Here is a 23477-nt window from a genome sequence, read left to right as displayed (position 1 = left end):
AGGAGGGTACAGTTTACAGTGAGATCCTCTAGATCCTCCTCAAACTGTTTCCCTCTCCTCTGATGTGAGGGAGCTCCTGTGTGGACGAGTGTGTTGATATAATACAGTAGTTATGAGGACCATATGAGGAGATAACAGCTATAGCGCTCTTCAAACCAGTCACCACTGCACCAGCTGAAAAACATTTATTATATCAGAAACACAAAAGCTTTGAACTTTATTTTTTTAGTATTTCAAATAGCATTAATTAATGAAAAGTGTTTTTTTTCCCACACATTTAAATATGGCCGCAAACATACAAATTCTCTGTGCTGTTTTCAACTCAATGGCTGTTTCATGTTGACTACATGCTTTTTATAAGAGATTGCACATTATTGCACATTAATAATGCTTGAACATCCCTGTTCATGCTCATCGTAACTTAATAACAAACCAAAACTATTTTAGTTACACTTTCAGATGTTTGAATGTATTATAGCTGAAGGCTCACAAAAACTCAAAATGCCTGACAAAGAAGTAAATGAGATCTTTAAAAAAAAAGAAACAAACAAACTTAATTTGTCATCTACTCCATTTTCTGCATCTCTTGTAAACTTGTCTGAAGTCCTGCCGTTTTTATCCTCTATCCCAACACATGTCAGCGTGGATGAGTAATCAGCTGACTGCGGTGGTGATGATTTTGATGAGGCATTTGTCTCTGTTACTCTTTGTTGGCATAAAAGTCTATTTATAAAACTCATTTCACATCCTTTTAAAGTTTGTCAGTCAGTAAAATGTCAAAAATTATGACAGAAAAATTCCTTTCTCATGCCTGTATTTTAGGTTTTTGCCATGCTTTGTGACCGTTTATACCTCATGGGTAGGGGAGGAGCCAAATGCTGGGGCTGATGTTTTGTTTCTGCCCTTTTTCTTGGTTCTGCAGGTTGGTGGTGGGTGGAGTTTTGCCACACCTGGGATAACCTGGCCAGTCTCCCAGGCGTTAATAACCCTGGCAGTTAACGTGCTTTCTCTCGCTAACCACGTGGCGACATGTTTTTGTTTGGTTGCCTTCGGCTGTGTTTGTGGTTTATTCTCACCTGACAACATGCTCCACACATTCTTCTTCTCACCCAACAACAACCAACATTGGTGTACTGACGCACACAACGTATTATTTTAGTAATTATCTTGAGTTATTGCGCTTTCTTTTGTAAACAGACTTTTCATCGTTTAATTGATCGCGTACTTCTCTTTCGTCATGTCTTGTGAGCTGGATCAGGATGGTACTCTATTAGAAACATGAAGAAAGTTACCAGTAGAGGTCAAACAGTTGTTTCTAACAAAGATCCCGCCTCTGATTAACAAAAAGTAAATCATAGTTTGGGGTTTGGGGTAGCAATTTAGATTTCCTGTGTGAGGAGGGGGCATTGCCACCCGTAGTTATCCCCCTGGATCTGCCCCTGATCCTCAGAGCCCAGAATCTCTTCTTCCTGCCACTTGATCCGTTGTATATTTATTAATAGGAGACTCAACACACCCCTTGCTTTGTTATTCGCTTTTAATTACGTTGACACAGTTTAAAAGAAGTTAGTTTTTATTTCATAAAAAATATCTCAAGGACTTTTCTGTGAAGTGGCTTCAAATTTGCTACACACTTTTTGCAGCCTATTGGAGAAGATGTAGTAACTTCAATCTTTTTAGCTGCTGTGAAAGAAACAGACACAGGTCCAATATTCTGTATTCCATTACTTAATTTCTTGTTTTTCATCTGCTTCCTTTTCTACTTCTTTTACACTTTACTTTGTAATAAAAACACCTGACCTGACTAAAAAGGTGATGAATATGGTCTTCTATTGGGTGAAAACTATTAGAAATGAGCTTTTTGATTTTTAACCTTCTAAAATAACATGAATAATCCCTTTTATGATTCGTTTTTGAATTGTTGTTAAAAAGTGCTTCCCTGTTCAAACATTACGTTTTTGTTTTTTTTTTTGTTTTTCAAAAATCATCCTCCTTTTAACTTATTTCCCCCCCCACTCTGTGACCTTTTATGCACCATCAGTGTCTTAAATTCCTTTGGTGGGTCAGATTTTTTGACAAATATCATCTTTAGTTTGAAAAATATCATCAGTGTAAGCAAAAATAATAATATTAACAGACATTCAGGATGTGGAAAAAAATAAAATAAAGAATCAAACGTGTAACGTGTTAGCATGTTTACTATGAGCATGTCAGTGTAATTTAACACAGACGCTTCACATTGAAACTTTCAAAACTGCGAACATGGCTGTTTCTGAGCCTCCTCTGTAACAGAGTCGGGGTTATGATAAAGGGTCAGTGACTGCTGCAGAGGCCTGTAGATACCTTTTTTTTACAAGTTCCAGATGTCGCATCACCTGACCCCCAGACTGAGCTAACTCAGAAACAAGTCGTAGTACATTTAGGCGAAATAAAATAACTGAAAGATAGAATTATTAAAAAGAGCTGATGGAAAGGGCCAGACAGTGAGATGAATGGATGTCCTTGCTCCCCTGTCTCTGCCGCCTCTCTCCATCACAATGCAGATGGACGGTTGCCGAGGACAACCTGTGTGTACTCACCTAACTATGAACAGGAAACGGTGTGTGTGAGCAAAGGTGCTATTAATAGCGTTGTGTGTAGAAAAGGACATTTGCTTGCCCTGGTGATGTGAGTGAGTGCGTGCGAGGATACCTGTGTTGTATGGACGTGAGTGTGTGTGTGTGTGTGTGTGTGAGGGAGGGAGGAGGAGGATGAGGAGGATGTGGATTCTGAGACTCAGACAGTTACTAGAGAGAAAAGGAGGAAGGCAGAGAGGGAGTGGGGGGAGAAAGAGTGAGGGATGGAGGGTGAGAGAGAGAGAGAGGGAACGTAGTGGAGGAGGGGGCGAGTGTGTGTTGACGCTGTACGTGGCGTCAGTGCGATAAGAATAGAGATGGTGCGTGTAGCGCTGCTGAGACATCACCCTCACACCCTCAGTGGGGCAGGCAGCACTCACTCTGACTGTGCGTGTGTGTGTGTGTGTGTGTGCAGATATTACCCAGGGTATGCTCATGTTTGCATAGATGACTAAAGTGTTGGGGATGCAGAGATTTTTTTCTTCTGTTGTGTAATGACAGTTATGTGTACTGTTTCATTCATGACCACTGTGAGACTTTTAAAGAGAAACTGTTCTCAAGAAGAAGTCCAAAATGTGGACAAAAAAGGAAGTGGACACGCGTAAATTCACATGAGTAAAAAGAAACTATGTTTAATAAAATGTGGAGGGATAAAAAGTACGAATAAAATCATGGTGCTGCATACATATAGTTACATAAAGTTGATTCTGTTTTTTACTGTGTATCTTCCTTACCATTTAAGTTCTACTGTAACATCCACCGCTCTATGTAATTTCTGATTTAACTGTTAAAATCTATTTTTATTCCAATGTTTCTACACCTCGACTTGTTCCCTTTCCGTCCTGTTTCTTTAAACTGCATGTCCTGTTTTTGTCGTTATTTCTTTGAAGCTTTTTGGAAGGCTTCAACACCTTGGCCACTGACTACAGTCAAATAGATTTTTGGCTAGTGCTGACATTTTGGGATGTTAGTTAATTAATTTTCACTGTCCTTTCTAGAAGTAACTAAAAAACACTGTATGTAAAGCACAGAAGCACAGAGAGAGCTATGAATTGCCTACAACTACAGTTTAACCATAAATATATACTGTATGTAGCTTGCTGCCAAAAATTGAAGGTAAACAGCAAAGCAAATACGCAGCTGTTCCTTAAAATAGGGCACACATGGAGGAGGTGGATTAAAATATGTATAAAAATGCATGATTATATATATTGTTTATGTTTCAGAAGCAAAAGCAGACTGTAGATCAGCTGGGTTTAACACGCAGTTCCTTTTCATGAAGCATCCTCACAGCACCAGGAACTGAAGCAGCCACTATGGGGGAACAAGAAAGCGAGAAAACAAGTCCACATCCAGGTCATCAGGAGACAGTAAGGTCAGATTAAATATATGATTACATATTGTATTTTATGAACACTTACAGCGTTGATCCCTCTGTCTTTCACCTCTTGACTGGTCTCTGACTCATACAGCGCTGGGGGAAAAGAGGCGAGGAAATGAATGCTCAGCACTCAGAACCTGTGTTATTTTCTTTATTATTTGATCTTTTTGGGCTAAAGCGCATTTTTTTCAAGGATAAAAAAGCAGGTAGCACAGGAAACTGGGGGAGAGTGGGGAGTAGTGTGTGGTAAAGGGAATCTAACACTTCTTTGTGTTCAGTTTTTACAGTTTTGGGGTCTTGTTGGTGGATGATTTTTCTTATTAATACTCATCTTCTTCTCTTTATTTTATTCCAATTTTTGAATTGAGCACAGAGCTACTTTATGCAGGCCACAAAGTTAAGCTTGGCCCTGGGGATCTTTGTTGCTGCAGCTCTGTTTGCCTTGGCTTTTGCATTCCACGTAGGCATGTGGAAGAAAAGGGAACTCCCAGAACAGAGCTGTACCACCAAATATGACTTGATGTTGCTGACAATTGATTCTCAGTGGCGATAGCAGTCTTTACTGGAATGAAACCTTACATAAGCTCTTCAAGTTTTGCTTTAAGTTGGATCATTATTGTTTTATATAGGATTCAACATAGGCGCATGGAAGGGTAGGGAGCTCCCAGAACAGAGCCTTAAAAACTCATTGCATGTAAGTTGATTCTATCGATGAGTGTTGTCTTGCCTGAAATAATTCTGTGTGAAGATTTAGTCTGATGCATGGAAAGACAAGTAGTAACTGAAATAAATAATTAGCGTAGGTAAGCATGTGACTGTAGCATAATGGAGGATGATTTACCAAAAAGTTTGCGCAGCCTGGTGACACATGACACAAAGCCGTAGAAGGGCAGGTGAAGCTCTCCAGATGAAAACCGAGCAGTGAGCAGCTGAGCTACCTGACCATCACACTTCATCCCTGTGACACAGAGGAGGAAGGTGTGAAGCCAAACCATCTGTGCACAACATCCAGAACGCTCACATGGAGTCATGTGTGTGTGTAAATGTGCTCGTACCAATAGCTTCTAGTGCTGTGCTGAGCTCAAAGGGGCTCATGGTGCCAGAAGAGTCCTCGTCAAACTGGAAGAAGGTGGACTGAGAAAAGAAATCAGCATTATAGTGGATAAAAACCCTCTCCCACTTTCTCTCAAACACATACACCTTCATCTTTACCTGCAGAGCGCGCAGACTGCTCAGCAGGGCTTCTGTTTGTTTACGGCTGAGACTGGAGCGCCCTTTAGTCTGCCGGAAAAAGTTAAGGTCATCTCACCGGACAGAAGACAAGGCGCTAAAGTTTTGAGGGAGGGGAGAGAAAGTGAACAGCGGGGTGGCACATCATGACTCAAGGCCTGAATTTCAAACCCCTTTGTCAGCAAGACTCTGCCCCAGATAAAGTGCAGAAATAGCTGACATCAAAATCCTGTAAGTTTGAGCAAACTTGACATATATGTGGAGTCAAACAAGGACACAGTGGGACCAGGGAGTAAAGTGGAGACAAAAGGATACGTCTTCTCCTAAGATGAGCTGTCTGCATGTCTCCAGGGGCAGATGGTAATCTTTCTCTAAAACTGTGATAACAAAAGAAAGGCACAGATTGATGCACAGAAAGAAATTGAGGGGTTTAAGTGGATTAAGCTAGGGAAAGGTGAAGGTGAGGACATGTACAGTCACTTTTATTAGTTAACCCAGCTATGACTGCAGCAATGAGCTTCTGTCTAGACTGCTGACCTCTGAGGCTTCACTGTCTCAGCTTAGGAGTAAATGTTTCACTGCATTGCTCCCATCTAGTGGCTTTTAGAGGTATTACATCATGAAAGTTCAGAACTACGGTAACCTGAGTTGAACAGATCCATGAGCTCCTTGGCGTTTAGTCTGTCATCCTGTTAGGAAACACAGAAGGACTTGGTTTAAAGGCATCAAAAATCCACTCATCTGTTAAAGTCACTCAATGTAAAGGAAGTCTTACTGGGCCAGCCTCTTCATCAAAAGTCTTTTCAACTCTCACATGATCCGCTGGGAGAGGAGGAGCGGCCATAACCTGTTTAACACAAAAAGACAAGAAACACATGTAAACATTTTCCCCCACACTGCTGTTGCCTTGTGTTTTAATGTGTGTGGACTCACCGGGAGGAATCCTGAGGAGCAGGTAAAGTCCTGAGTGCTGGAACACAACGACAACAACAAAGACTCAACATTAGTTTAACTTGTTTCATCCTTTTGCCAGATCCTTAAACTCTGCCACAGATACACCCCAGGTATGAGAGAATAAATCCTACTGCTAATTCTACTTTGGTAAAAAAAAAAATATATATATATATGTGCAATAGTATTACCAACATCAAATGAGAGATTTCACTTATTGAGCCTAAAGGGCCAATGTACACAAGAGCGTTATTGTTAAAACATTTAATTGCTGCATTGTTTGAAGAATATTTTTCAACCTGTAAATTTTGTTGATGGACTAATAAAATGTATAAAATTTATTTTGAGGCCCAGGCTGCATTATCACCAATTTTAACACTTATTTGAATTCATTTTATTTTATTATTTATTATTTTATTTTATGGTATTTATCAGAGCTTATAAGCATTATTTTTTGCACTGATTTTTCAACTTTACTTTCTTTACTTAAGTATTTAAAAGAAACTTCTCACCCATTGATATTTATTTTTTCTCTGCTCTTTTGAGAAGCATTCACTCCAACCTAAGAATGTTTAGATGGCTTAACTGTGAAATAAAAGAAAACATGTAATTATATAAAGCCTGTCAGCTTTAATGACAAAGCCTCAAATGAAGTATTTAAGCCACCCAATAAGTTTTGAATTTAAAGTCACAATAATCCTCCTAAATTGTCAAGTGCTGATGTTTAAAATACATGCTAAAATACAGCACCTGAATTAATGTAAATTTTACCTCCCACTCATCTAAGACCAAAGATGCTCATCATAGTCTGAATGAGCCCCAGCTGCTCTCTGCTGTGACATTTACTCCTTTTCTTACACTTATTGTTTCTATTAGCCTATTCTTGTCAAAAACGATGTGCCTCTTTTAAATATGCAGAAGTATAGCGCTGTGAACTCAAACTGAGGGCAGTGTGGGTGACTGTGACTCTGCTGTTTAAAGTCAGAGAGGCAGGAGGTGATTCAGGAACTGTGGAGCCCTCAGGAAATGTTCTGGGTCATTATTCAACCAAAATGTATGACGCACACACTCATCACATAACATCTACACAAGGTACACAAGTTAAAAGAGCTCTGCTGGCATTATGGTAAAAACAAGAAAAAAAGAAAATACATTTCAGCTGAGTGGTTTTGATGCTCATCATATTTTGGGGTCTTTCTTCGTTCTCACCCAAGAGTGTTTCCAGTTTTGGAGAAAATGCGGATGAAGAAATCTCCAGGGTTGTTTGGTCGATAGGTGGAGGCTATGATGATGTAGTTACCTGGGTCCAGATGGAGCTTCCTCCACACTCCCCTGAGGAAAGAGTAAGTGCGCGTCAAACATGCTGTCAGCTTTATGACTGTCAAAATGAAACCTACAGATCTCAGCTGTATTTCAATTAAAATACTTATTATACAAATTCTACATATAGAAAATGCCTAATCTTCTGGGATTTTTTTTTTATATGATATTCTATGTTTATTCTCTTTGTCATTCCACATAGCTTGGAATGCCAAATGCTAGGCGCCACCCTGTTCGCTGTGGCTGCCTTTTGCAGCAGCTCTCTCTTCTTTGTCCGTTTTTTGTAATTTTTTTCATCTCTTTTTTGTAATCTTTGTATTTGGAGTGGATCATTACTTTGTATGGCTCATTTTTTGGTCATGGACACCAAACTTTTTGAGGCTTCAGCGATATTTTTACTACTTTTTCTCCTGTGTTTGTCTGGAGATCCTACATGTAACCATGGCCGCATTGTTTACATGTGAACTCAGCTGTTAGCAACCTGTAGCATGTCAATGCTAGCTGTTATAAGGCCTGATGTCTTCCCACAAGGTGAGGAGAAGGAGGTTTGGATGATGTGCTGGTTCTCAGGTGTGAGCTAAGAAGTGACGACATTGACCTGTCCTTCCATCCATCGTTATTGGGAACGTAAGATCTATCTCCAATAAGATGGACGAGCTAGCTGTGCTAACCCAGCAACAGAGGGAATACCAGAGGGCAGAGTAGCATCATGCTATTCACAGGCATGGCTAACAGAGCTAATATCAGACACCAACGCCACATTGGAAGAGCTTCACCTGCTGTGAGCAGACAAGATCCAGGAGACAGAGATGGAGCATGACTGAAGAAGCTCAGTCCTGGACCCTGTGGAGGTGGAGGCTGGCTGAACTGGAGAATGATGGACAAGCTGTCATCATCTATTTTCTTGTGGACCTTTTTGCACTTTCTATACACTTTCTTACTTTTGTTTTCTTGATTGCTGCTGTGACTTCAATTTCTTTGTACTTGTTACAATGACAATCAAGTTCTGTTCTGTTCTATTCTATTCTATTCTATTGTATTCTATTCTATTCAAGGCATGTGGAAGGGCAAGGAGTTCCCACAGCAGAACAATCTTTCCAAATATAACTTGTTGCTTATTTCCAACAGTGACTCAGATGAAACCTGACTTAGGATCTTTAAGTCATGCTTTAAGTCCGACAGTTATGGCTTTTCTTATTTATTCATTTATTTATTTAATAATTTATCTAAGGAACAAATATAAAGTGAGCACACAGTCTTAGAAGTTTTACTCTGCTTTCTGATCTGTGAATGTAATAGAACCAAGTATTTGCTGATAAGCGGATTTAGATTTTTTATATGTGATCTCTTTTACCTCTGAGCCTGATATTTGCCAGAGCGACCCACAGGGCGGTTTTTCATGAAGAAGGTGCTGCTCAGACACATACCCTGAAGCTGTATGAAGACAGATGTAACATCAAGTATCTCCCTTACAAGGTTATTTTGAGATCAAATACAGGTTATTTATCCTTTCTTCTTCAGACTTCTTCAGATAATTACCTCAGGTGCAACCTACAGGAAAGAATAAAGACATAAATAAGTTAAGATGTGTTCAGAAACAGAATAACATCCCAAATGTGTATCAGAATTAAAAGTAGGACATGTGACCTTGTAGATGTGGAAAGCGATGTAAAGGAAGTGAACTTTATCCTTCCGTCGTCGGTTCTTCTGCAGTAGCTCCACCAGCACAGTGCACTGTTTGGCTTTCTGCTTCTGTTTCTCAGCTCTCTTCTTCTCCTCTGGTGTCTTCTCCTCCTCATCATCGTCATCATCCTCATCATCATCCTCATCATCCTCATCTGGCTGGTCCTGCTCTGTGAGAATCAACTCGAACTGAGGATTCTTCCAGAAAGACTCTTAAGAAAAAAGAAAGGTATGGTTACATCATTATCTCTTTTATAAAACTGTTGAATGAAGATATCATCACAGCGTAAAGTCAGGGACATACTTCTGTATCTACGGCTACCACCAGCGGAGCTTCCAGTTACCCAGATTCCTTCATGTTCACTGATGGTCCAGAGGGACGTGGAGGCTGGGGAGGAAGGAGAGGCAGGGGTGTTTCCCTCCACCAGAGTGTCTGGATTCACGCTGCAGAGCTCCACAATGTCAAAGAGTTTGGAGAAATCCTCTGCACAGATCCTAAAGGACAAAATGTTAAAACAGTATAGAATGATGTGTTTCATCTGTGCAGGACTCACATTTTTGTGTGGTACTTTCAAAACAAAATGTCCCACAATTTATTAAAGAAAGGGAATGTGAAATCTTCTTCCTTGATGGTAAGATGTTAATTCATTGTGCTATTCACCACCTACCAGAATTCTCCATCCTCTCTCTTCTTCAGACTAATCCTGTCTTTTTCTGCTTTGTCCAACTGGTCCCACTCTGTCCCCCTGTAGTGTTCAGGAAAAAGACACATCTGTCAGGGTTACTGAATGTTTGAGTCTGGGAGCCACAACGTGCTCAAGCTTTCTTACTTGTCACTCCAGGGTCCACGATATTCAATGAAACCCCAGGGGTTCCTCAGCCTGAGCAGGAGAACCTCTTCTGAAGCTTTTTTCACCTGAACATGAGAAAAACAAAACGTAAACCAAGAGCAAAGTAATGTAGTTAGGAACTATTCTTTATTCTGTGTTGTTACTTTTTGTAAGCAATGATTGAAACTGGGAAAATGTTGAAAACATCAGTTTACAGAATAACTTAACATAGGCTAAGAATTGCTGAAGAGCTTTATCAGTTTTTAAAATCAAAAGTACCTTTTAAGTTTAATTTAGAAACCACAATTAAAGTGGACATGGCTTCAAAACAAAGGTGTCTTTGACAATTGTTCTTCTATTTTCTTTTTTTTAATGCTCTGGTCCTATATCAGCAGGACATTCAATCTTTTTTCTTTCAATTCTTTCCTGGTCTGATATTCTGTGGCAGTGATGATTCTTTATCATTAAGGTAGAAACATGGATCAAATTTGGCAATAATAGTGCAAATTGTAAATCACTCATTTCTAGACATGTCCTGTCTACTGTGATTTTATTTCAATGTCATGCTGTGCCAAAACATTCATTTCTTTTTGTGTTTAAAAATTCTTCTGTGAGTGCTCTCTTGGGAGCCAAAACACAAAAGTACCAATTTACGTAAAATCAAACGATACCTCTTGTGCATTTTATAGGTCATCATCTTTTTTCAGGATTTCTAGTCTCATCAAGTTTTCCAGATTTAAAGCATCAGCTCCACAATTATCACTTTTTTTTGTTAAGGTCATTACTTTTATTGTTATTTTTGTGTAAGATTCATGGACATCAAATTTTCAGATTTTTTTTAAGTCATCAAAGCTCAACAGATGTCTCTCTAACATGAATCTCAGCAGCTTGCACATACTTTTTGAAGGGCACTTGAGGTCAGAGTGTTTTAGCTCCCAGGAGAGCACTTTAGTGCATTTTTTACTAAATTTGCTAAATGCTGCAAAGACAGGTAGAATTTCATCTTAATATTTGGTCTTTTTCAATAATAAAACAAGGATTAAAGATTAGACCTGCTCATTCCATACAGTTTCCTGAAATAACACTGGAAATGAATTGGTGCTTTATAAATTCATTGATTGATAAGAGCTGAGGAAACTAGATGAATTCAGATTATATTCAAAAAGATGTAAAACAACAAGACTGATAATATGCAAAGTGATAAGATCATGTTCGAAGTGACTGGATTACAAAAGTACAGTTGCTCTTGTGTCACTGACATGATGAGATGTGTGATCAGGCTACAAGTAAGAGTATATTTATGTCACATTTGGAAACAGAAATTCAGTTTTTATCACTTAGTTCATGAGAAGAAGTGACAATAGATGGTGTTAGATGATGTGATAGCAGTCAAATCATTTTTTATGACACTGACCTTGTCGGTGTCTGTGATGGCATAAGCATGGCCCTTTATCAGCCCATCTCCTGTCACTTGACCAATATCTTTGTAGCTGCAGGCCTGCAAAAACAAAACACAAACATGTCAATCCATGTCTTAAGCATGTTAAATAACTTTAAATCTGTTCACACACAGTCCAAGGTGTGTGTGTGTACCTCGATGAAGCAGCTGAGCAGGCTGCCTCTTGACAAGGCTGCCGTCAGAGACCTCCAAAGGACTCGAGGAGTACGAGAGGACACATCCATTGAGTACGCAATGCCTCCTGTAAAATCCTCCATCCCCTCTGAGATGTTGCCCCCCTTCAGGCTTCCGTAGCTCCCAACAAGCCTACATACGAGAGGTGAGAACATTATCTCTGGTGGCTATGTGTATTTGTCGAATCACAGAAGTGTCACACACACACACGAAAGGAGTGGGAGACTCAGACATTACAACCCAGAAACATATGCTACGAGTGGCAACTGACTTGGCATAGGCCTTCTCCACCAGGGCGCTCCAGTACTCGTGGCGGGTGTGAGAGTAGCTGAAAAGCAGACGGCCTTCTCGTGTTGGCAGCCTGTCATCCACCACCACCTCCACCCACTCACCATACTGCCAGAACTGCACAGGGACACACAGTGAGAGACGGAGAGGGAGAGGATGTGAGGAAAGAAGTAATGGATAAAATGAATCCGGAAGAAAGTGAACAAAAATATGATGTTTTTTTTCCCCCTTAATTTTTCCTTTCATAGAAAGCATCTCAACATTTTATTATCAGATATTTGATTTTGGTTCTGTAATAAAATGATAAAAAATATATTATTTATGAGAATACTTTTGTACTTAAAAAAAATTAAGGACTTTTAGTAGTCATCTATTACATTTGAAATGAGAGATCTCAGCATTTCTCCTGTTCATGAAATATTCCTATGCAAATCCAAGAAGTAAAGTTAACAAAATGTGGAATTTTTTGGACAGAATCAAAAGCAGAACAAACCCAGGGAACGATGAGTCCAGATCTAACAAATAAAACCCTGCCGTGCATAATAGGACAAAATGAATAAGCACATTGTTTTCTTTGTTCTCTCATCTGACTAAACTTATTAAAGCACCTCCCAAAGCGGTTACTGGTCATGACTTGGGGGCTGTACTGTACCACAAACTGTGTGTTCACAACAGAGGCCGAGAGCAGGCCTGTACTGGCCTTTCATACCTGCAGCTGTGTGTATGTGTTTGTGTGTGCGTGTCCCAGGGGTAGTCACTACCTGCATGTCTGGACTGCTTCCCAATCACCCTGACTGAGCAAAATGAATTTCCAGTCCTTCCGACCTGCTTGTTAAGTCATGTCACATTCTCCTTAACAGTCTCTGAAGGTCCAGAGCTGCAGGGCAAAATAATCGCTGAGCAAAAAGAGACGTAAAAATGATCGATGCCTAACTGCAGTGCCTGCTGTGTTGGTTTGAAAAGATTGATATGTCTAATAAGGAGATATTTTATTGCTTTGTGCAGGTCAGAGCCGGTGTATGATGAACTCCAGATTAGAATCGCCACATCTGATGAGGTAATAAAGGATGAGGTTTTATGTTTATTCGTTTCCTACGTGTGAGACCACCGTGCAGCACTGTCCTCAGGACGAGTTTATACGTGTTTAAGAGCTGGGCTAGACAGCGGAGGAGAAATATGATCCGAGTCTGAATGAATGGGACCAAATCAGATAAATGAAAATGTTACACTCAATGGCACAAAGGAAACAACTGTGAAATGAATCTATAGGTAGGAGGGTTTGTAAATGAAAGTTAATGTTTGATTCTTGTCTAGTTTGCTGTTATCCCACATACGCACATGTACCCACATACAGTGAGTCATGTTTGACATTTAATTCAACTTCAGTTTTTCCTCCCCTTCTCACGCTCTGTCTCCCTCACTCTTTAGTGCTAGTTAGCTGTAGGCTAGTTGTATGCTTTGTTGATTAGATCATTACTATTACCTGTTTGTCGAATAAAATGCTTTAAAATAGTTAATCACAGGGGTAATGTATGGACAATGTCTCATTGCAAGGTCTCAAAGCAGCATCCAAATAAAAAGGGGGAAACTCAATATCGCCAAATGGTTAGATTGAATGGTTGACCTGCGTTCAGATCCAACCTGCACCACTCTTGCCCTGTTTCCAACTCTATCCACAATCCTGTTCTCTCTGGATAAAGTCATAAAAAAAACAGAAAATTAACTTCAAATATGAAATAAAAGAAAAAATAATAAGTATTGTCCAAAATTGGAAATGTTGATGTGGCTTTTATTGATGTATTTTTCTCTGCTCTTTGCTAACAACTCAAGGATGCACCCGCTTCTTCAAGCATAACACTTCTAAAACGTTGAGTCTGGTACCTTAAGAGTCAAGTTTTTCAGCTTGAATACAGTGGTGACACCAAACAGACATGACACAACATGTTTTATCCTACTGTGCTTCTTTAGTATGGTGCCTGATTGAGGTTGACTTACTTTTAGAGCCACCCCTAGTGGCTTTTTGAGGTATTGCAGCTTCTTCTTTTTTTTCACTTTTAATTTTATTATTTTGTCTTAGAGGTTCCTGCTTGGCTGTTGATTAAGACAATAAATTGGAGGAAATAAAAATCATTAAACTAGTAGTTTTGTAGACCGTAAGTCTAAATGGTTGGGTATTTTATTGGGCACCGCTTTCAAACACAAGCCAGCTCTGCATCCTCACTGCAACCTAACTCCCCCATCCACCCTCCTTCTAAGTGTTTATGATTTATGCTGAGTCATGTTGAAAGCTTTTTCATAAATGTGAACATGCTCATCATATGGCTCTGCTTTAGGCTCCTTTTTTATAACCATGAGGAATATAATGGTGGTTAGCAAGCCAGAGGTTTTCTTTTTCTGTAACATCTGACCACACTTACCCTAAAGTGGAAGATCCCAGCGTAAGGCTTGGACAGGCTCTGTCCAGGTGGCACCACCTTGACAAAGAGTGTGGGGTGCATGGTCAGACAGGAGAGGGATGCCAGCAGCCAACAGTTACCTGATAAACAGACGCAAACATGTGAAGCTGTTCAGAACATGTGGGAGAGTTTGGCTGCTTATTGTGAATTTTTCCATGTGATGTTATTTAAGAGCCCTGAAGGAATTGTCACTCTTTCATATTTTTGGTGATTCTTTTCAGGTTGAACTTGCTCTCTCTCACACAAACATGCAATAAGTCACATTCCTCTCAAAGAGCAAACATCTGTTTTGTAATGTTTCTCTTGTTACTGCAGCAGATACTTAAGGAGCCTGTGTAAATCATCCAGGGATACAGACAAAAGGGTTGGAATGATTTGTTTTATTGACACATCTGCACGCAACTGGAGGCACAAATTATTATTTTAGGCTCCCAAATGGTCTCTGTTCTGTACAGAATAATCTTTTGGTTCACCACAAATAAGAGACAGACTGCAGAACACAGATTTGGGAAGGGTCTGTGGGCTTTTAAAAACAGGCCTATGTTGGATTGCAGACCCCCTGAAGATTTGAGGTTTTGGGAAACAGTGTCACTCCTTTTTCCTCCTTGCTGAGTGTTTGAAGTTTGGTCCCTGAGGCTATATAATGCACCACTTCTGAATCATTACATTAGACTGTGTTCATAGGAAAGGAACGACGTAATGCGTTAAATTATTTTTTGGTTATAAGGATGCTCTACAATTCAGCTTTCCATACTCAAGTTTAAAGCCTCAGCTATTGTTATTTTGATGTTCGAGGAGGTTGATGCTGTCCTGATGAACTCACCCAGCTGGCCCTGACAGATGTCAGTGGTCCCAGTCGTGCCCTCTACGAACACAGCGTTCTCACTGATTTCCTTTAGAGGAGAAGAGAACAAGATGTTGAAACATCACAGACTGATAACAGGAGCAGGATTATATGAGCTTTTAAAGGAAAAAGAAAAATCATGAAAATTTGAATTTCTCTTGAACAAAAACTTTTTATCATGTCATTATTATTCTTAATGATCTTAAAATTCTTTTTACAGCAAAAATCCCTTTCCCCCAATACATAGGTATAGATATCTGCAAGTTTACAGTTTTTTTCTTTGACTGTCTTCTTCTGTCTGCAAGGAGAAAGTATTAAGACAATTCATTAAAAATTACTGTCATTTTATTTTCTATGAATGAAGAATGAAATCAGCAGAAAAAAAGATAATTAAGCCAATAATTTGTTGCAGCCTTATGAGAACATGTTCCACTGCTAGCATAAGAACTCAGTAAAAGCTCTTTATTCTCAAATTTTAATTACATTATACACATTTACATCAGTTCCTAATTAGACTACATATGTGCCTCATCATTAAATTTTCCACTTAATTATGAGAGAGCTTTCTGGAAATACCTTTAATGTCCTCTCTTATTTATTCTATTGTGATTTATATTTGATGAACTTGTTTGGCCTTGTGTTTTTGTTTACTTTCTTCATTCCTGGAAGAAACGCTCCAGGTAAGAGATCCTTAGACCTGAGCCACACCTTGAAGAATCACAGCCAGGTTCTGATCTGTGGTTTGTTTCAGAAGTAAATTATTAAAATACCTGAGAGAACATGTGAAACGACCTGACATTATAAAATGCAGTTTTGGCAAACAGCAAGCTACAACATGTGGGCCTCACTCAGATAACTCATTCGTATAAAAAGTCAGATTTAAAATTATATCACAGGTTGTTTTACATTTTGGACCCAACACACACAGCATAACCTGGTCTACCTTTGGTCGCTGCCACTTTATCGCCTTCTTTGGATCTGGATCTTCAGGCATACCGATGGACTTCTGCTCAGCTGGAAAGGTCGGATCTTCGAACATCTCCCCAGACTTCAGACACTCTTCGAGGAGAGTCTTGAAATCCTGATCATTCAGCTTGATCGGGTTCTCGATGGAGCCCAGGGGTGCCTTCTTCTCGCTGGCCATGCTGTCAGTGATGGAGAGTCAAAAACTGTTGATCGGAGATGCACAGTGAGTGATCAGCTGTGCTTAAGTAGTCTACAGTTTTTAAAAAAAAAAAAAGAAAAAAAAAAGGAGAAGCTCACACCCACATCTGCAAGGAGGCCTCCCCGGCTCTGCCCAGCCCGGGGAGGAATGCAGAGCGCCGGGGGCCGAGGAGGGCTGGAGTCGGGGTAATGACACGGTGCCAACAACCTTTTGGATCTTTGGTAATTTATTGTCCATTATTGGGCAGAAACAGAAACAAGCAGCTTTTTAACCCCGTGCGAAAAAAGTAACAAACTCTAAGTTTTTCATTTACCCAACTCACATTTTTTCAAACAATTTGCCCCCAATTTCAATGAAATATTTGCTGAAATTACAAAGGGGATTGATTTATTTAAGAAAAAGAGAAAACATCTACCAGGCGAGAATGTGTTAAATTATATGTTAAATCAAGTGTGTGTGTCTCTGTGTGTGTGTCAGATGAAAGATCACTCCAAAATAAACTAATTAACCTTTAGCTATTTATCTCACATCAATTTTTGAAGCATATTAATCTATTTAAGTTATCATGGCTACAGTTCAAAGGGACTTGCTCACCCTATGCGGTAGCCTACAGACCAGCATGAGAAGACCCCTTGTAGTTCTCCCTATCGGACGCTAGGGGTCAGTCTACGCCACGCGGTGGCACCAGGCGGCAGACAAACTGTGTGGGTTCGCTAGGAACTGTAAATGATGACACGGTAATGAAGAGTGGCAACAGTAAACTATTGAGGATGAGCTCCAGGTGTGTTAAATTTCTACTTGATGCAGAGAAGAAGCTGAACTTCATTATGAGGTAATAGCTGTCAGGAGCTTTACTGCAGTTTCTTTACTTCTGTCAAATTTTCTTGCAACTTGTTCAGTGTGGAAAATTACAAAACCATCATCATTAAAAAAAAAAAGTTAAATAAACAAATAAATAGGAGTTTAGTTAAACCTTAAAATGTCAGTCAAAAAGTTTGATCACAGTCCAGCCAGAAGTTTTCAATGGCAAGAAAATATGACATTTCTGCTCTTCTCACTCACTCAGGTCATGACTTCCTGATTGATTCTTTTATTCTTTTTTTTATTATTATCATCAAAGAGCAGACTTTATTACAATGTGTCAGACAATGTCAGGGCTCTTTCTCGTAAAGATATTCAAATCTCTCAAATAACTGAGAGGACTTTTAATAGTGAAATCACATTTGACATCACTGTGATAATCCTGTAATGACTGTATCATTTAGTGATGTTTCATCATGTTGCTCTCTGTATTTACAAAAATGAAATAACAGATGTAATTCTCATCATAATTGTATATTTTCTCTCTGCTGCTTTATGTGAAAATACTGTGAGCTAAAAGATCATGGTCAGATGTAAAAATTAATGTAAAATCTTTCTTTCTTTCTTTCTTTCTTTCTTTCTTTCTTTCTTTCTTTCTTTCTTTCTTTCTTTCTTTCTTTCTTATTTTGCCTTATTGTCTGCCTCTTTACCTTTTTTTTCTTTCATTTCCTTCCCTCTGTCTCTCCATCTCTGTCTTTCCCATTTCATTTCTTGCTTTAGTTTCTTTTCATTTAATTCTCTTTCAGTATCTGCCACTTTTTCTCTCTTTCATTCCTTCCTCCCTCTTCCTCTTTCTCTTTAGCTTTTTAAACATCTGCATTTCACTTCTTTCGGCCCCGTAAGAACCAAAGTGTCTGTCTTAATGACCCTGATAGTAAAAGGAACAATGCAGTGATTGTAGAACCTCTTTATTAATAACTAATTAACCTTTATAAATTCAGGGTTTATGGTTTATTACAGTCTGTATATGAGTTAGACTGTAAGAGTCTCGCCATCCGGAGAAATTTAACAACCTCGCAACCCAAAGTCGTTCAACTAAATGCTCTTGTTTAATTAATAAAGATATTAATTATAACACTCTATAAGGTTGCATTATTAAGTATTAATATGACCCATAAATGGAAAGAGTACATAAACTATGCTAATAAAGTTAAGACAAAGAAAGAACAACTTCTTTTAAGAAGTGTTTACAGGACACTGACTGCTGGTGTTCGGATATCAGACTGTCTGTTTGCTCGACACTGATGTTATTCATGGATGTTTTGCAGTGACACCTAAACTGAACAAAGCTTTCAGAAAGGTTTCTTTGGCATCCTTCTGTGAGGACCACTTGTGAACTCTGGTCAGGGCTCAAATGATCTGAAGTGGACGTACAAATGACCCTCCCCCTCTCTGCCCCCTCATGTTGTGTCTTTCATTTAATTCAGATGGATATCCATTTAAACAGACTGTTCTCCTGTGGTGCTCTCTCCAAGCCTCTTCAGGAGTCTCCAGCCATCCCTCCATCACACGCCTGATTACACTGAAAACGTGAGGCTGACCAGGACTAAACAAACAGGAAGAATAGCGACACAGATCCACCTAATGGTCACCATTGACTCCATTCATGGCTCTCCATTATGTCCGTATGCTCTTTGAGGAGGGGATTAGAGGAAGCCTCAGACACAAAGGTCAGAGGGCTGAGTAGACACTCCCACACCTCCATGACCTGCTCTGATCCCACGACCTCGGCACTGACGGGCCTCGGGCCTCTCTCTCTGCGGGCCCCTCTTCCTGATGGTTAACCAGCTTTGTCAGTGCCCGTTTTCTGCGGCATCACTCACACAGAGGAGCAGACTGAGGAGGTCACAAGACAGATTTTATTATCCCCACCCACACAGAGAAGTCTGGCCCATTCATGCTATACGTTAAATATATAAACTATTAAATCTATATATATAATTTATGTTATATTTGACTTCTTCTGTTTAAAGTCTACTCTGCATGTTCATTTATTACCAGCTGCAAAATTGAATTGAATTGAATTGAATTGAATTGAATTGAATTGAATTGAATTGAATTGAATTGAATTGAATTGAATTGAATTGATTTTTATTTCAGTCATGTCAAATGACTTAAAGCTCAAGAAGCTGGTATCTTTAAATGTTTTTAAATCTAAAATTAAGGACATGGAGGCTTGTTCTATAAGATGCCAGTGTTTTAGCTTGGTTGTCTAACAGTTGTTTCCTGGAGTGTGATTTTAATCCATTATCATGCGTTTTTATTAACTTTACTTTGTCTCTTTTTGTGATTCTTGTCTGTTACTTTGTGATTTTTTGCTGCTGCCTGTCTTGGCCAGGTCTCCCTTGAAAAAGAGGTTTTTAATCTCAATGGGACTAACCTGGTTAAATAAAGGTTAAATGAAATACATTTATGAGACATAAAACTCTGCTTTCTTATGCTATTTGTGCCTCAATAGACTTAATTCTCATATATTTGAAAACTTTTTTCTTCAACTTTCTGGCTTTGTTTCCCCTGTGTAAATGACTATTTTTATCTGGTAAGGTAAAATCTTTAAAGTTTTGAAGGTATTTCTATTTACATTTTGGAATTTTTTTTCAGTAATCCTCCCTTATTCTGTGTATTCAGTTTGTTGAGACTTTAAAGCTCCTTTAAAGAGTTTTTAGCTGTTAATGAAATGGACTGAAATTTATAGTGAAACCTCATTATGACCAACAAAAGCAATTAAGACCATCAGCATCCATACTGACTACTTATATCTTATACACTTATAGTCTTCACTGACATCTTAAATCTCTCAAACTGCTGCGGGGTGGCAGGTGTCGCACAAAATGATTGAACTGCATGTTTCATAACGGCTGTGATTTTACATTTTCCTGAACAAAAGTTCTCTATGAGTGATATATTTGAATGAAGAAATAAAAGGCTTTGTCAAAAGGGGCGTAAACTTACACTAATCAAAAAGTCCCTTACAGGAGCTTTAAGTGACATCCATTGATTAGATGTAGATTTTTTCTGATTAATATTTGATGTAACAAAACAAATCTGCTCAGTCCATGCAGCCCTAGCACTTAAAGGACACATGTCAGAGTATGTGAAACTTGGTGAGTTATGACAGGACGACAGTGGACATTTGTTGCATGCGGAGACTCTGGACCAGGCAGTTAGAATCTGCAGCTCACCTGCCCTCAGGCCTGCAGGGGAAACAAACACATGAAAGCATTTTCACCTGTCAGAGGACTGAACTCTACCTCCTAACCTTTCAGTGCATGCTACTCAGGCTGCACCTCTGACCCCAGCGCTCTGTGTGTGTGTGTGTGTGTGTGTGTGTGTGTGTGTGTGTGTGTGTGTGTGTGTGTGTGTGTGTGTGTGTGTGTGTGTGTGTGAGAGAGAGAGAGAGAGGGAGAGAGAGCGCGCAAGAGAGACAGAGATGGGTGTACAGTCAAATCCAGTTTTTCAGGTTTTATGGAGGTTTCTGAGCTGGAGGAGAAGAAAACATACTGACCTGAGAGTATTTGTGTCAGAATGTTTTTGTTTATTTTTGTGTCTGTGTTCAGTTACTTCAGCATCTAAATTAGTTTCTGTCAGGGTCACATGGAGAGTCAGCAAGAATAGAAGTAAGTATTTTCTTATAACAGAACCTTAAAATACAACATAGCCTCCAACTTGTGTAACTGCTAACAGTTACTCCTAAGGGCGCCATTGACCCAGCAGGAGCCGTATACAGATGATTTAGCAGCAATCACTGGTTGGAGTTCCAGCCACGGCGATTTGTTATGCTTTTCCTGTGTCTTTACGGCTCACATTTCCTGTTTCTCTTCAGCTTTCCGATGAAAAAATGACAAAATTAGACCACTGCCGAGTTGCCCATGTGCAAGGCACTAAACCCCCAACTGCTTTGGGATGCCAGATCAATGAAAGCCCCCACACTTTGACATCTCTCCATTAGTGCAGGTTCATAAAGTTCTGTTTGGGCATGATTGTGTAGCATGTTCCATGATGAAAACAAAAACAAACAAACAAACAAAAAAGTTCCCCAGAAGGATTGTTAAAGTTTATCTACTTCTTCTTCTTCTTCTTCTTCTTCTTCTTCTTCTTCTTCTTCTTCTTCTTCTTCTTCTTTGAGGAAATATTAAAAAAACAAAGGAGAAGCAAATTTTAGGTTCAGTCAGGGAAATAAAAATAATGATAATTCAAGTCACATTGTGCGATACTGTGTTACATTTTATAATACTGTTGTGAAAAGAAACATTGAAATAAATGTAATTGTATCATCTCAAATTCATTTGCTACACTGTTATTCATCATATTGTATTATATGTCTGAGTATTATATGCTACATTTAGCCACATTTTACTGTTTCACATTTTATTTCATCATAAAAAATCAATTTGTGAACTTTGTGTTGTAAAACATAATTTTTCAGAAGATAAAATATTATACAATAAGAGATTGAATTCTATTGTATCATACTGTGACATATCTGGTATTTACATTCAGTTGCCGCGTATTAGCACTGTGTTGAATGTTATTATACCTCACTTTACGTATCATATCATATCATATCATATCATATCATATCATATCATATCATATCATATCATATCATATCATATCATATCATATCATATCATATCTTATGTCATGGTATTTGATGGATTGCTGTCACCTTTTATAGTATCATGTTGCATTGTGGTATGTCAAATCATATCTATTTTGATATATTATGCAATGAAGTACTGTTACTATTGTTTGCAAAAAATTATGAAGTTGAACACAAAATAAATGTATGAATTTGTGTGATTAACAAAATATTATGGGTATCAGATGTAATAAATTATTCAAATTGTTGAATTTTTAAACATTTTATCTCACTGAAGAAAAAGAGAATCAGTACACTTTCTCAGTTTTTTTAAATTTATTTATTACATTTTTTATATTTTTAAAAAAAATCAGACTGTCTGAGGTCACATCAGTACTTCCTCGTAAACAAACCAAAGTGACACTCCTCCCACAGAGCTGCTCCTCAGTGATCAGTGACATTATACAAAGCTAAAGAAGAATGAACCCTCCTTGTCTTTCTCGCCTCTCATTATCTGAAGGTGTTGAATAGCAAAATGAGAGGCGCTGGACTGACGGATGGCTGCCAGGGCCCGTGTTGCCTCTCACCCCATCCTCTCACACTCTCACTGCTAAAGGTGAGGAAAGGTGGGAGGGTTAGGGGGCGGGTGAGGAAAGAGAGGTGAAGCGGGTGTAATTCCAGGGTTCAGGTTTCATTCCGCGGTCTTTGTGGGAGGAGGGATGGGTGAGAGAAGGTGGGGATTGTGGGAAATGCACGAGGATAAAGAGCAGAGAGGGAGTCCTGTGGTTTTGGCTTGATCACTCCCAAATGCATCTTTCTCTTTCTTGTTATCCCCGTCTCTGCGTGCCCCTTCTGATGATTTAATCCTCAGCCTCCTCAGCTATTCTGTGGAGGAAGAGCACAACAGGACAGGGACTGCAGACATGATTGGAAGCTTCAGACAGTACACCATGAGAAATGTAATTAAAACTCACAGTTAATTGGCTTTTTCCATGATAAAGCACAATCTTCTCATACATAAGTGAGAGGCTCTCATACCCACAGGCCTGCCCTACAGGAAAGCAAACATAGAGCTCATACATTCCCTTTGTTGTGAGCATTTTTGGGGCTAATCATCTTACGTTTAATCTGAATTTGTGATTGTGCCATTACCCACAGAAAGCAGCTCTTCACTTTTATTTAGACTTCCAATGAGCAGCCTGAGCACCTCGTTTTTAGAAAGATGTGCAAGCTCCTTTTTTATGGATTACTATTGGACATTTTGACATTATTTGACAGTGAAAGCTGAAATTTGGGTCAGAGAGGAGGAGAATCTTGGAGAGTTGGAATTGATCCCAGGCTTTAAGTCTTTGTCCTTAAACTCAGGCTTTAAGCTTCCCAGCGGCCCAGGGGAGTGCTATGGATCTACTTTTTCGACACCATGTAAACCTGCTTTAACACTGTGGGGTCATATCCAGGTCACTACTAAAGAGAATTTCAATTCTGTCGTTTTTTCTCATACAAAAAAAGGTTTTTCAGAATCAATTAAAGCAGGCCATAAAAACACACTTAACAGCCCAGGATTTATACTCATAGATGGATGGATATTCAAAAAGACATTCAACAAATTCTGGTAACCAGATTTACCTATTCTTCATA

At 39.1% G+C, this 23477-nt stretch overlaps 1 protein-coding gene across 1 annotated transcript; it reads right to left on the bottom strand.

Moving 5' to 3' along the window:
• Positions 1-3178: 3178 nt before the first annotated feature.
• capn12 (calpain 12) lies at positions 3179-16397 on the bottom strand. Its single transcript, XM_074679848.1, has 22 exons — positions 16175-16397; positions 15211-15280; positions 14349-14467; positions 11915-12048; positions 11604-11775; positions 11425-11508; positions 10011-10096; positions 9849-9926; positions 9485-9675; positions 9145-9392; positions 9037-9048; positions 8852-8931; positions 7387-7509; positions 6160-6196; positions 6002-6073; positions 5870-5915; positions 5542-5603; positions 5209-5277; positions 5052-5130; positions 4838-4954; positions 4037-4089; positions 3179-3929 (listed from the first exon to the last, which is right to left on the bottom strand). Exons 1-22 carry the CDS (start codon positions 16373-16375, stop codon positions 3903-3905), a joined length of 2160 nt encoding a protein of 719 aa, XP_074535949.1. The 5' UTR covers positions 16376-16397; the 3' UTR covers positions 3179-3902.
• Between the last annotated feature and the right edge of the window lie 7080 nt (positions 16398-23477).

This window comes from Halichoeres trimaculatus, unplaced genomic scaffold (assembly GCF_033239565.1).
Source record: "Halichoeres trimaculatus isolate MK-OKI-2021-1 unplaced genomic scaffold, fHalTri1.1 fHalTri1_scaffold_9, whole genome shotgun sequence".
Classification (NCBI taxonomy): Eukaryota; Metazoa; Chordata; class Actinopteri; order Labriformes; family Labridae; genus Halichoeres; species Halichoeres trimaculatus.
The sequence above is the reverse complement of the archived record's forward strand: the minus strand, read 5'-3'. Positions and strand labels throughout refer to the sequence as shown.